This window comes from Bos indicus x Bos taurus, chromosome 11 (assembly GCF_003369695.1).
Source record: "Bos indicus x Bos taurus breed Angus x Brahman F1 hybrid chromosome 11, Bos_hybrid_MaternalHap_v2.0, whole genome shotgun sequence".
NCBI lineage: Eukaryota > Metazoa > Chordata > Mammalia > Artiodactyla > Bovidae > Bos > Bos indicus x Bos taurus.
Genome location: NC_040086.1, coordinates 43,986,655 through 43,999,654, shown reverse-complemented (window position 1 = coordinate 43,999,654; position 13,000 = coordinate 43,986,655). Strand labels below are relative to the sequence as shown.

General features: G+C 43.1%; 1 protein-coding gene and 1 long non-coding RNA gene across 6 annotated transcripts in view; one reads left to right on the top strand and one right to left on the bottom strand.

Moving 5' to 3' along the window:
- Positions 1 to 13,000, bottom strand: part of SEPT10 (septin 10) — a 50,399-nt gene that overhangs the window by 4,078 nt on the left and 33,321 nt on the right. For all 5 annotated transcript variants that reach the window (XM_027555401.1, XM_027555400.1, XM_027555402.1 and 2 more), the window contains one exon: positions 8,557 to 8,689. In XM_027555401.1, coding sequence (XP_027411202.1) covers positions 8,557 to 8,689 — 133 coding nt within the window. The remainder of the gene's footprint in view (positions 1 to 8,556; positions 8,690 to 13,000) is intronic.
- Positions 1 to 13,000, top strand: part of LOC113901243 — a 37,596-nt gene that overhangs the window by 16,138 nt on the left and 8,458 nt on the right. The gene's annotated exons all lie outside the window — the stretch shown is intronic.

Sequence of the window (13,000 nt, the reverse complement as noted above, 5' to 3'; positions counted from 1 at the left end):
AAATTAAATCAAACACTGTTGAAGATGTGTGTCACAGTCAGCTCTGTATCTGATTCAGCTGAGTGTGGATGGCGCAGTCTTGTGGACTTAGTAAGTGAAAACACCCACCTATAAATGGGCTTACGCAGCTCACTCCCCAGTGGTTTAAGGGTTAGCTGCCCTCACCGTAGTAGGATCTACACCATAATTGAGGGAAAAAAAAACTTTGTCTCTAAGAGAAATAACACTTTAAAATTCATTTATGCTAAATATACTCGATGCAGTCATTAAAATGAGTTTTGCCAAAGTTTAGAGATTTCAGATTTCCCTGGTTTAATTGTTGTTTATCTGAAAAAAAAATCTAGGGACTTTAGCAGGTTCCTTATGAATCAGCTGTGTGCCAAGAATACAAGCACAGCATCTAGAATCTGCATCAAAAAGTCACTTTTTTGGGGGGATTCCTGGGTCTGGTTTCATTTTCTATTATTATTTTTAGCTCTGGGCAGCAACCTAATGTGTATACAAAAAGTAGGACTTGGTTTATAGAAAAGATGGCATATGATCATTGAGGAAATACTTTGCTAAAAACTAGAGGCTGAGGGCAGAGACAGCAGAGAGCTACGCTGCTTCCTAATAAAATTCGATGTTCTGGATACAGAGCAGCTATCTACTGAGCCAGCAAACCTCACAGAAGAGTTTAGACAGAGACAGAATAGTGTTGAACAGGTGAGGTGAGGCCCAAAGACTCTTGTATTCCTGAGACTGTCACTTTCAGAGAGATCAGCACCTTAGCATCTGCATGTGCCTTTATATATATATATATTACATATAGCTAGGACATGGAAGCAACCTAGGTGTCCATCGGCAGATGAATGGATAATGAAGTTGTGGTACATATACACAATGGAATATTACTCAGCTATAAAAAAGAATGCATTTGAGTCAGTTCTAATGAGGTGGATGAAACTGGAGCCTATTATATAGAGTGAAGTAAGTAAGAAAGAGAAACAGATACTGTATATTAACATATATGGAATTTAGAAGGTAACAATGATCCTATATGCAAGGCAGCAAGAGTCAAAGATGTAAAGAACAGATTTTTGGACTATGTGGGAGAAAGCAAGAGTGGGATGATTTGAGAGAATAGCATTGAAACATGTAAAATATGTAAAATAGACGACCAGTGCAAATTCAGTGCATGAAGCAGGGCATTCAAAGCTGGTGCTCTGGGACAACCCAGAGGGATAGGGTGGGGAAGGAGGGGGGTTCAGGACGGGGGGACACATGGGCACCCATGGCTGATTCATGTCAATGTATGGCAAAAACCACCACAATATTGTAAAGTAATTATCCTTCAATTAAATTAATTTAAAAAGTTATAAAGAGTTGGTGGAGTGGCAGCTCTCTGAGCATGTGTGCACCCTCATGAATTGGGAAGAAGAGCAGAAGGGAGGGTAATGCTTGGAAAGGGAGGCTACAGGGCAGGTTTATTATATATTATGTGAGTAGAATCCAATCTCTGATTCCTTAAATGGAGGGTACATACTTTAAATATTCTGAAAAGCTGTAGAGTACTTCACATGTCATTCATGAGGTTGACGAGAAACTCCAGGAAAACTGTAAAGACAAAAATGGCCTAGAAAAGGGGGTAGGCAGAATCTGACTATTATTTACATTACATGGAGTTCACAGCTTTTGGCAGTGACAGTCCACTCCACATATATGAAGCACTGACTTGTGGTACCACTTTTCACTACAAGGCCTTTAATTCAGACACATTTTCAAATACTTGAAAAGTTAAAAGCAGGAGACCTTCTGTGCTGTTGAAACTACTCAATGATGTTCTGAAGCGTCTGTGGCCACATGGTACACTGCTGTCTCTTGTACAAAGGAGCTTCTGAGGACATCGTACATTCTGCTGTGCAGTGACCTTTTTAAAGTATCTATTTTTAAAAGTGAATACCAGAAACAACATTCCTTTCTTGCCAGACTAGCCAGTGTCTTTGACCTGAGTTCTATACTTTGCTGGGGTCCCAGAAGTGTCTCTGAGAAGCACTCAGGACCGTGGCTCAGCCACACCTTGTATATATACTGCATATACTCACTCTGGACTCTCCAGGTCTGGGTTTTAATGCAGCTGTACTTGTTTACTTCAAAGTATCTACAGTAATTGTGGAAACAGGAGAGGCATAAATATTAAGTGAACAATTAAGAAATAGACATGTGTGTGTGTTAGTTGCTAAGTGAAAAGTGAAATCGCTCAGTCGTGTACGACTCTTTGCGACCCCGTGGACTGTAGGCCACCAGGGTCCTCTGTCCATGGGATTCTCTAGGCAAGAATACTGAAGTGGGTTGTCATTTCCTTCTCCGGGGGATCTTCCTGACCCAGGGATCGAACCTGGGTCACGAACATTGCAAGTGGATTTTTTACCGTCTGAGCCACCAGGGAAGCCCCAATAGATAACTGGGTGTTTACAGTTAGAAGACAGTTTCCAGTGAGGCTCTGTGTGGTGGGGGCATGATGGCTGAGCCAACTGCCCAACCAGGAAAGATTATTCTCTGTGTTTGTGTGTGTTAGTCACTCAGTTGTGTCAAACTCTTTGCAACCCCATGGATTATAGCCTGCCAGGCTCCTCTGTCCATGGCTGGAGTGGGTTGCCATTCCCTTCTCCAGGGGATCTTCCCAACCCAGGAATCAAACCCAGGTCTCCTGTATTGCAGGTGAATTCTTTGCTGTCTGAGCCACCAGGGAAGCCTACTTAACATATAAAATTGGGGAGTACTAGCATTTGAATGGGAGAAGGCAATGGCAACCCACTCCAGTACTCTTCTTGCCTGGAAAACCCCATGGACGGAGGAGCCTGGTAGGCTGCAGTCCATGGGGTTTCGAAGAGTCAGACACAACTGAGTGACTTCACTTTCACTTTTCACTTTCGTGCATTGGAGAAGGAAATGGCAACCCACTCCAGTATTCTTGCCTGGAGAATCCCAGGGACGGGGGAGCTGGGTGGGCTGCCGTCTATGGAGTCATACACAGTCAGATACGACTGAAGCAACTCAGCAGCAGCAGCAGCAGCAGCATTTGAATGATGGTTATATACTTCACTTGGAGGATAAATATATACTGTACTTTTTCTTGTGGTGTAAGAAGGGCTATATGTCTAGAATGATGTGGATAGAGATGTAGAAAAGGTAACATTTAAACAGTGTCTTGACATGACATCTGTCCTGTGTATCCCCTGCTCTACCTATCCAATGTTCACCGCATCTTCAGCTAAGTCTATACTCCACATGAAAATCATCCTAATGTATGCTGCTGCTACTGCTAAGTCGCTTCAGTCGTGTCCGACTCTGTGTGACCCCATAGACAGCAGCGCATCAGGCTCCCCCGTCCCTGGGATTCTCCAGGCAAGAACACTGGAGTGGGTTGCCATGTCCTTCTCCAATGCATGAAAGTGAAAAGTGAAAGTGAAGTCACTCAGTCGTGTCCGACTCTTAGCGACCCCATGGAGCCTACCAGGCTCCTCCATCCATGGGATTTTCCAGGCAAGAGGACTGGAGTGGGGTGCCATTGCCTTCTCCTCCTAATGTATACATAAGGTGAATTAGGGGGTATTTGTTTATAACCATATTGGCAAGGGTATTTTAATAACAGGGTCAGCTAATTCAGACTTAGATAATCCTGTGGGTTACCTGCCAGTGTCTTACTGATGAGCTAGCTTTGAATGTCCCAGTTTACCCCGTAGATACCTGGTTTACATCTGTTGTTCAATGTCATTACTAAAAAGCCACCTTTCTCTGCAAAACTGCACGAACACTGAGGATAAATTATATGGTCCTCCTTCATCTGAACTTCAATTGATGGTCCTTTTTTAAAATTTTTATTTATTTTTGGCTGTGCTGGGTCTTTCTTGCTGCATGAGCTTTTCTCTAGTTGCGAGCGGGGTCTGCTTTCTAGTTACACTGTGAGGACTTCTCACTGCAGTGACTTCTCTTGTTGCAGAGCATGGGCTCTAGAGCAGAGGCTCAAAAGTTGTGGCACAAGGGCTTAGTTGTTCCTCGGCACGTGGAAGCTTCCTGGATCAGGATTGGAACCCATGTTTCCTGCATTGGCAGATAGATTCTTTGTCCCTGAGCCACCAGGGAAGCTCAGCTGATGGTTCTTGAGTGAATCATCACTCACATAACCGCTGATGACCCCAGACGCCCTTCTTCACCAGACCTGACTCTATAAAGTATAGATGATAACCTACGAGCTTTGCAGGATGAAACTGGTCATGAGGGAACTTATTAATATTATTGTAATATGAATAAAACAGGTCCCTAATCTACTATTTGTAAGCTTACATAATTATAAGTTGTCACTCTTGTGACAACTTTAAACTCATAACTTCATCATTAATACAATACAGTGTTTGAATCATTAAAAAAAAATCTACAAAGCACCTAGTGACAAATAATACTTCTTTTTCTTTCAACCATTTGGTCACCCTGAATTTTCAATTTACTTTTAAGTAATACACATTTGAGCAAAATTGTGTTTAGTTGCTCAGTCATGTCCAAATCTTTGCGACCCCATGAACTGTAGCCCGCCAGGCTCCTCTGTCCATGGGGATTCTAGGTAAGAATACTGGAGTGGGTTGCCACGCCCTCCTCCAGGGGATCTTCCCCACCCAGGGATAGAATCAGTGTCTCCTGCATTGGCAGGCAGATTCTTTACCATCTGACCCACCAGGGAAGCCCTTTATTATGTGTAACTCATGGATAATTATTGAATAATTAACAGATGTTTTGAAGAAATTAGTGAAGTGAAAGTCTCTCACCTGTATCTGACTCTGCGACCCCAAGGACTGTAGCCTGGCAGGGTACTCTGTCCATGGGGATTCTCCAGGCATAAATACTGGAGTGGGTTGCCATGCCCTCCTCCAGGGGATCTTCCCAACCCACGGATTGAACCCAAGTCTCCTGTATTGTAGGCAGATTCTTTACCATCTGAGCCACCAGGGAAGCCCAAATATTCTTATGGGGGTTTTTAAAAATTAAAATTCAACTGTAAACCACTTCTACATCTTCTCCTTGGAGAAACTGAGAACCATGATATATGAGAGAGAAACTCTTACAAGAGAAGTGTATGCTAATCAGAAGAAAAGCCAGCACAGTTTCCTACTCATCACAGTCTTCCTCAATGTTTGTATTTCAAAATAACTTCAAGCTAGGCACTGTTCTCGAATAAGAGACGACACAAAACAGAACACTAAATGCAATATTAGACCTAAGATTGAATTCTGGCTCAAAAACAAAAAATCACCAAATAGAAAGGAATAACAAAAGATAATCTTGGGATGACTGGAGAAATTTGATTATGAACTGATGATCAGGTTAGATCGTGGCATTGCTATTACTGTTCTTAGGTGTAATACTGGTACCATGGTTATGGAGGAGAAGGCACCTGAGCTTCAGGAATGCATGACATGCCTTTGATGTTTACACCAGCCTTCAGGCAGCCAGGAAAACATACACTCTAAAGATGGTGATATGTCCATTCTAAATCTAGGTGTGGGGATGGACATGGGTACCCTGTACTTTCACTTTCCCATTGTCTGAACTTTTTGAAAATAAAGATCAAATTATAGACAAGATATATTTGTACATTATTAAATTTATAAAACCACTTACTATTGGGTTTATTTAAATAGCAAGTACTATCAGAGTATTTTAAATAATAGGTTTGTATAGTTAAATTAAGCTTCCGAGGTGGCATTAGCGATAACCTGCCTGCCAGTGCAGGAAAAGCAAGAGATGGTCGGGAAGATCCCCTGGAGAAGGACATGGCAGCCAACTCCAGTATTGCCTGGAGAATCCCACGGACAGAGGAGCCTGTTGGGCAATAGTCCATGGAGTTGCAAAGAGTTGATCATGACTGAAATGACTTAGCATGCATGCATGTTCTGATGGATAATTTGATTACAAATAACTCTGCATTCAGATGGGTATATCTTTCCTTTTCTCCTTTGCCTTTTGCTTTTCTTCTTTACTCAGCTATTTGTAAGACCTCCTTAGACAATCATTTTGCCCATCTGAATGCAGAGTTCCAAAGAATAGCAAGGAGAGATAAGAAAGTCTTCCTAAGTGAACAGTGCAAACAAACAGAGGAAAACAATAGAATGGGAAAAACTAGAGATCTCTTCAAGAAAATTAGAGATACCAAAGGAACATTTCATGCAAAGATGCACACAATAAAGGACAGAAACGGTATGAACCTAATAGAAGCAGAAGATACTAAGAGGTGACAAGAATACACAAAAGAACTATACAAAAAAGATCTTATGACCCAGATAACCACGATGGATGGAGTGATCACTTGCCTAGAGCCAGACATCCTGGAATGTGAAGTCAAGTGGGCCTTAGGAAGCATCACTACGAACAAAGCTAGTGGAAGTGATGGAATTCCAGTTGAGCTATTTCAGATCCTAAAAGATAATGCTGTTAAGTGCTCCATTCAATATGTCAGCAAATTTGGAAAACTCAGCAGTGACCACAGGACTGGAAAAGGTCAGTTTTCATTCCAAGCCCCCAAAAAAGCAATGCCAAAGAATGTTCAAACTACCGCACAATTGTAGTCATCTTTCACACTAGCAAAGGTAATGCTCAAAATTCTCCAAGTCAGGCTTCAACAGTATGTGAACCTTGAACTTTCAGATGTTCAAGCTGGATTTAGAAAAGGCAGAGGAACTAGAGATCAAATTGCCAACATCTGGTGGATTATAGAAAAAGCAAGAGAATTTCAGAAAAACATCTGCTTCATTGACTACACTAAAGCCTTTGACTGTGTGGATCACAACAAACTGGAAAATTCTTAAAGAGATGAGAATAGCAGACTACCTTGCCTGACTCCTGAGAAACCTGTATGCAGGTCAAGAAGCAACAATTAGAACAGGACATGGAACAACAGACTGGTTTCAGACTGGGAAAGGAGTACGTCAAGGCTGTATATTGTCACCCTGCTTATTTAACTTCTGTGCAGAGTACATCATGTGAAATGCTGGGCTGGATGAAGCAAGGCTGGAATCAAGATTGCTGGGAGAAGTATCAATAACCTCAGATATGCAGATGATACCACCGTTATGGCAGGAAGTGAAAAACTAAAGAGCCTCTTGATGAAAGAGGAGAGTGAAAAAGTTCGTTTGAAACTTTTTTAAGTTTTCTTAAAACTTCAGAAAACTAAGATCATGGCATATAGTCCCATCACTTCGTGGCAAATAGATGGGGAAACAATGGAAACAGTGACAGACCTCATTTTCTTTGGCTCCAAAATCATTGCAGATGATGACTGCAGCCGTGAAATGAAAAGACGCTTGTTTCTTGGAAGAAAAGCTATGACCAACCTAGATAGCATATTAAAAAGCAGAGACATTACTTTGCCAACAAAGGTCCGTATGGTCAGAGCTATGGTTTTTCCAGTAGTCATGGATGGATATGAGAGTTGGACCATAAAGAAGGCTGAGGGCCGAAGGATTGATGCTTTTGAACTGTGGTGTTGCAGAAGACTCTAGAGAGTCCCTTGGACTGCAAGGAGATAAAACCAGTCAATACTAAAAGAAATCAATCCTGAGTATTCATTGGAAGGACTGATGCTGAAGCTCCAATACTTTGGCCACCTGATGTGAAGAGTTGACTCACTGGAAAAGACCCTGATGCTGGGAAAGACTGAAGGCAGGAGGAGAAGGGGACGACAGTATGAGATTGTTGGATGGCATCACTGACTCAATGAACAGAAGTTTGAGCAAGCTCTGGAAGATGGTGAAGGACAGGGAAGCCTGCTGTGCTGTAGTCCATAGGCTCTCAAAGAGTTGGACATGACTGAGTGACTGAACAAGAACAACAAATAACTCTTCAGGAACTCTCATATTAGCAAGTTCATTTGTATTAACATTCTTGTCTTCTCTCAGAAATTTTTTTTTGCAGCTCTTCCTTTTTGATCCTCAGCTTAACTTAGAATCCATTTACTTAGATGCAGCCATTGCAGTTAAGTCTACAGAAGATACCTTAACTCAAGTAAAGGTAAAATTTATCCTTGAAGAACCACAAGCAAACAAAACTAAAGAGAACCAAACAAAATTCTTTGCAGATAATTCTGTGCCAAGGCCACCCAAAGGCCACCTGGACCACCCACCTCCCCCAGGAAGCCTGATTTCACACTCAACAGCTCTGAGCCACCCACTTCCAGCAAACAACAGTGTGAGTGACTCTCAAAACTCAAAAGGGCTTATCAAACCTTAGCTAAAGCATCTCTGCCTCCTAGTTAAGATAGTTGAAACCCTTCTTGGTAATGTAGTCCTCTACCAGCACTCAATACACCACTTCTAATCAAAGACACTTTGTTCACAAAGGCAAAATTTTTTGTTTTCAGCCTGTGATTTTTTTTTTTTTGGGTAAAATTCTGCATCCAAAGACTACATGTTAGAATAGCTACTCTTAAAGAACAGCTCGTCTTCAAAACCACCTGTTAATTCTTGAGATAGACCCCCAGGTTAATAGGACACCCCAAATAGAAATCACAGCAAATAGCACACTTGCCTCTCTCTCAGCTTCTTTCAGGATGGCTTCTTTCTCCTTCACGCGCTGCACAAATAGCTGCTTCATCTCTTCTTCCTTCCTCTGGCGCTCACCATAGAACTCATGTCTCTTGGCTTCGTAGGTCTCCTGAAGACTGAAAAGTTATTTGTGTTACTCTCATGTTAGCAACGGAGAAGGCAATGGCACCCCACTCCAGTACTCTTGCCTGGAAAATCCCATGGGTGGAGGAGCCTGGTAGGCTGCAGTCCATGGGGTCGCAAAGAGTCGGACACGACTGAGCGACTTCACTTTCACTTTTCACTTTCATGCATTGGAGAAGGAAATGGCAACCCACTCCAGTGTTCTTGCCTGGAGAATCCCAGGGACGGCAGAGCCTGGTGGGCTGCTGTCTATGGGGTCGCACAGAGTCGGACATGACTGAAGCGACTTAGCAGCAGCAGCAGCATGTTAGCAAGATGACGTAGAAACCTGCAAACATTCAAACTTCCAGGTTAGGCCTCGTGACTGTCACCGCGTGTGTGCCTCCAGGGAGCCACAGGCAGGGAGAGCCCACCTCCTTCAGGGAGCGCGGGTCTGTCTGTGGGTCCCTGCTGTGCCAGCACTCCCAAAAGTGCTCGTTTCACCCCACACGGGTTCCTCCATCCACTTCTCTGGACTCCTCCCCTCTATTCGTCACCACGTCTGATCACCAGGGTCTGGGAGTTCAGCCTGGGACCCCAACATCATCTCAGTCCAGGCTTATTTTGATTTCTACAGACACACTGTTCAGCCCAACTTGGTCTTTGAGCTTTTCTGCCTTCACTGTTTTAATAATCTAATTGAGCTCTAAGATTTGAGTTCATCTTTCTTTCATTTTGTTCTTCCTGCCACTCCTCAGATTTTTCCACCAAAAACACAGATCTCTTTTATCTTTTCCTTCTGCATTAGTTATATTATCTTCAAAACGAGAGCACTTTAGAAACTGCAGAATCCTGCAAACAGACCTCTCCTCCTCAGGTTTCAGGCACACATCTCTTGCTCCAGCCACTGCCTGCTGCCCTGCCCTCACTCTGCCCTACAAGTCCTATCCCTCCAGGAATCCGCTTCTAGTCTCCCTGGGTGGAATCCCCTGTTCCCTCCACACACTTCCATGGCTCTTTGTTTATACTTCTTCCTGGGCATTCCCACCCCAACTGCATCTCTCTTCCACCAGCTCAGCATCTTTGTAATCCAGCTGTCCAGCAGAGCTCTCTGACACTACGGTTTCTTCATAAATGTTCATCTAACGACAGAGACTGCAGGGAAGTAGGGCCAGTGTAGCCCACAGAGCAGGGACTTCCTGGAACTCCATGGCAAGCGCCTCTCTTGCCTGTGAAATTTCAGAGGAACCGCAGACCTCCCCACATGCAGAAGCGCTGAGCCCTTCCACCGCAGCTCACTGAGAGAACGTCCCAATGTTTAACAGGGAATACAATAAACTGACTTTAACAGGTGTGTCATGATTAGAAATTTCTACTGCTTATGAAAATACTTTATAGCTAAGTAGATTTAAAATGTGATAAAATTTAGGAATTTTACTAATCTTGTCTAACCAGAGAAATAAATCTTTTATGGATAGAACTGTATACCTTTAAGGAAAATTGGTCAGTTTTCATTCCAATTCCAAAGAAAGGCAAAGCCAAAGAATGTTCAAACTACTGCACAATTGCAGTCATCTCACACGCTAGCAAAGTAATGCTCAAAATTCTCCAAGCCAGGCTTCAACATTACATGAACTGTGAACTTCCAGATGTTCAAGCTGGATTTAGAAAAGGCAGAGGAACCAGAGATCAAATTGCCAACATCTGCTGGATCATCAAAAAAGCAAGAGAGTTCCAGAAAAACATACTTCTGCTTTATTGATTATGTCGAAGCCTTTGACTGTGTGGATCACAACAAACTGTGGAAAATTCTTCAAGAGATGGGAATACCAGACCACCAGACTTGCCTCCTGAGAAATCTGTATGCAGGTCAAGAAGCAACAGTTAGAATTGGACATGGAACAATGGACTGTTTCCAGATTGGGAAAGGAGTATGTCAAGGCTGTACTGTCACCCTGCTTATTTAACTTATATGCAGAGTACATCATGTAAAATGCGGGGCTAGATGAAGCACAAGCTGAAATCAAGATTTCTGGGAGAAATATCAATAACCTCAGATATGCAGATGACATCACCTTTATGGCAGAAAGTGAAGAAGAACTAAAGAGCCTCTTGATGAAAGTGAAAGAAGAGAGTGAAAAAGTTGGCTTAAAACTCAACATTAAGAAAACTAAGATCATGGCATACAGTCCCATCACTTCATGGCAAACAGATGAGGAAACAATGGAAACAGTGAGAACTTTATTTTGGCGGGCTCCAGAACCACTGCAGGTGGTGACTGCAGCCATGAAATTAAAAGACGCTTGCTCCTTGGAAGAAAAGCTATGGCCAGCATAGATAGCATATTAAAAAGCAGAGACATTACTTTGTCAACAAAGGTCCATCTAGTCAAAGCTATGGTTTTTCCAGTAGTCATGTATGGATGTGAGAGTTGAACCATAAAGAAAGCTGAGTGCCGAAGAATGGATGCTTTTGAACTGTGGTGTTGGAGAAGGCTCTTGAGAGTCCCTTGGACTGCAAGGAGATCAGTCCTGGGTGTTCATTGGAAGGACTGATGCTGAAACGGAAACTCCAGTACTCTGGCCACATGATGAGAAGAACTGACTCATTGGAAAAGACCCTGATGCTGGGAAAGACTGAAGGCAGGAGGAGAAGGGGATGACAGAGGATGATATGGTTGGACAGCATCACTGACTCAATGGACATGAGTTTGAGCAAGGTCTGGGAGTTGGTGATGGACAGGGAAGCCTGGTGTGTTGCAGTCCATGGGGTCACAAAGAGTTAGACACGACTGAGTAACTGAACTGAACTGAAGGAAAATCAGAGTAAGAAATGTTACACATTAGTTCTTACAGCTGAGCATGAGTGTGTGGTACTTACAGCATGTGTTCCAAGGAGCAACAATCCTATACATTGTCTTTAGGAGCAAAGTTTATAAATATACACAGTGTTCTCGATGATCACATTAATGCCTCTGATCTCAAGGAGGCATCTTATTTCTTATGAGGTTTTTTTTTTTGTTTTATTTTTTCTGTGTTTGTTTTGGTCTTGTTTTAAAGAAGGCTCTAAATCAGTCATGCCACCTTCACTCACATTTCAGTGGTCCTACACTGGACTGATAGCTTTTAAAGACATAACTTGGTTTAAATAATGTATCTAAATCATGTCAAATCTAACTTTTAAAATGTTCTCAGAAATTTATTTACACAAGCCCTTGAGTTGTTTAGGAGGAAAGTCAAGCCACTTGACAAAGAGAAAAGACCAGACACTTAATAGCTGTGGCACCCTATTCCAGTACTCTTGCCTGGAAAATCCCATGGACGGAGGAGCCTGCTAGGCAGCAGTCCATGGGGTTGCAAAGAGTTGGACACGACTGAGCGACTTCACTTTCACTTTTCACTTTCATGCATTGGAGAAGGAAATGGCAACCCACTCCAGTGTTCTTGCCTGGAGAATCCCAGGGATGGCGGAGCCTGGTGGGCTGCTGTCTATGGGGTCGCACAGAGTCGGACACGAATGAAGCAACTTAGCAGCAGCAGCAGGGACTGGTCTGGACTCTCACTAATCCCTGTGGCACCTTGAAGAACAGGCACCAACACTGTCCTGCAGGGTTAGTGTGCTGACGCTCAGAGTGAGGTCATCTGCCCAGAGGGACAGAGTTAGCAAGGACAGAACTGGAGCTGGAACCTGGTCAGACGTGCTCCAAAGCCCACATTCATAACCCCGATAAATCCTGCCTAAAATGATGCCTCAGCAGAAGGTAAAGGGAAGCACTGCTCTGATGTGCTCTCCATCTGTCACACGTGCCCACCGTTACATGGAAGCTTACAGAGCCAACTGTAAGGACCCTCTCTTGGGACCTCATCCGTGAGCTTAGGGTCCAGCTCTCCCAGGACTGCTGAGCGCCCCCACTTCTGCTGTAGGCCAAACACAGAAAGGGAACTACTTCTTGAGAGTTCCAAAGAAACAAAGTGTATGACACAGAAATTTTTCCAGACACTTAAGGAACTCTAAAATACCACAGAAATCGACCTTCCAAACTCTAGAGCAATGATGATCAACAAGACTGTTATGTTCATCTAAAGTAGCTTAGGGATTTGAGGTTTATAAAAGCATGTTTTATGTAGTTTAAATAATTAAAGATCAGTTAATTAAGACCTTAAGGGTACACACAATGCCATTACCTGAACCTCATGAAAAGCACGAGATTGGCGTGGGTAGACTGGGACATGAATCACAACTCCGCACAACCAGTCAGTGAAAGGAAATGAAGATGCTGCAGGGAGGAAGCGGGGTCTTAAAGAGAAGAGGTCATCCAGACAGGC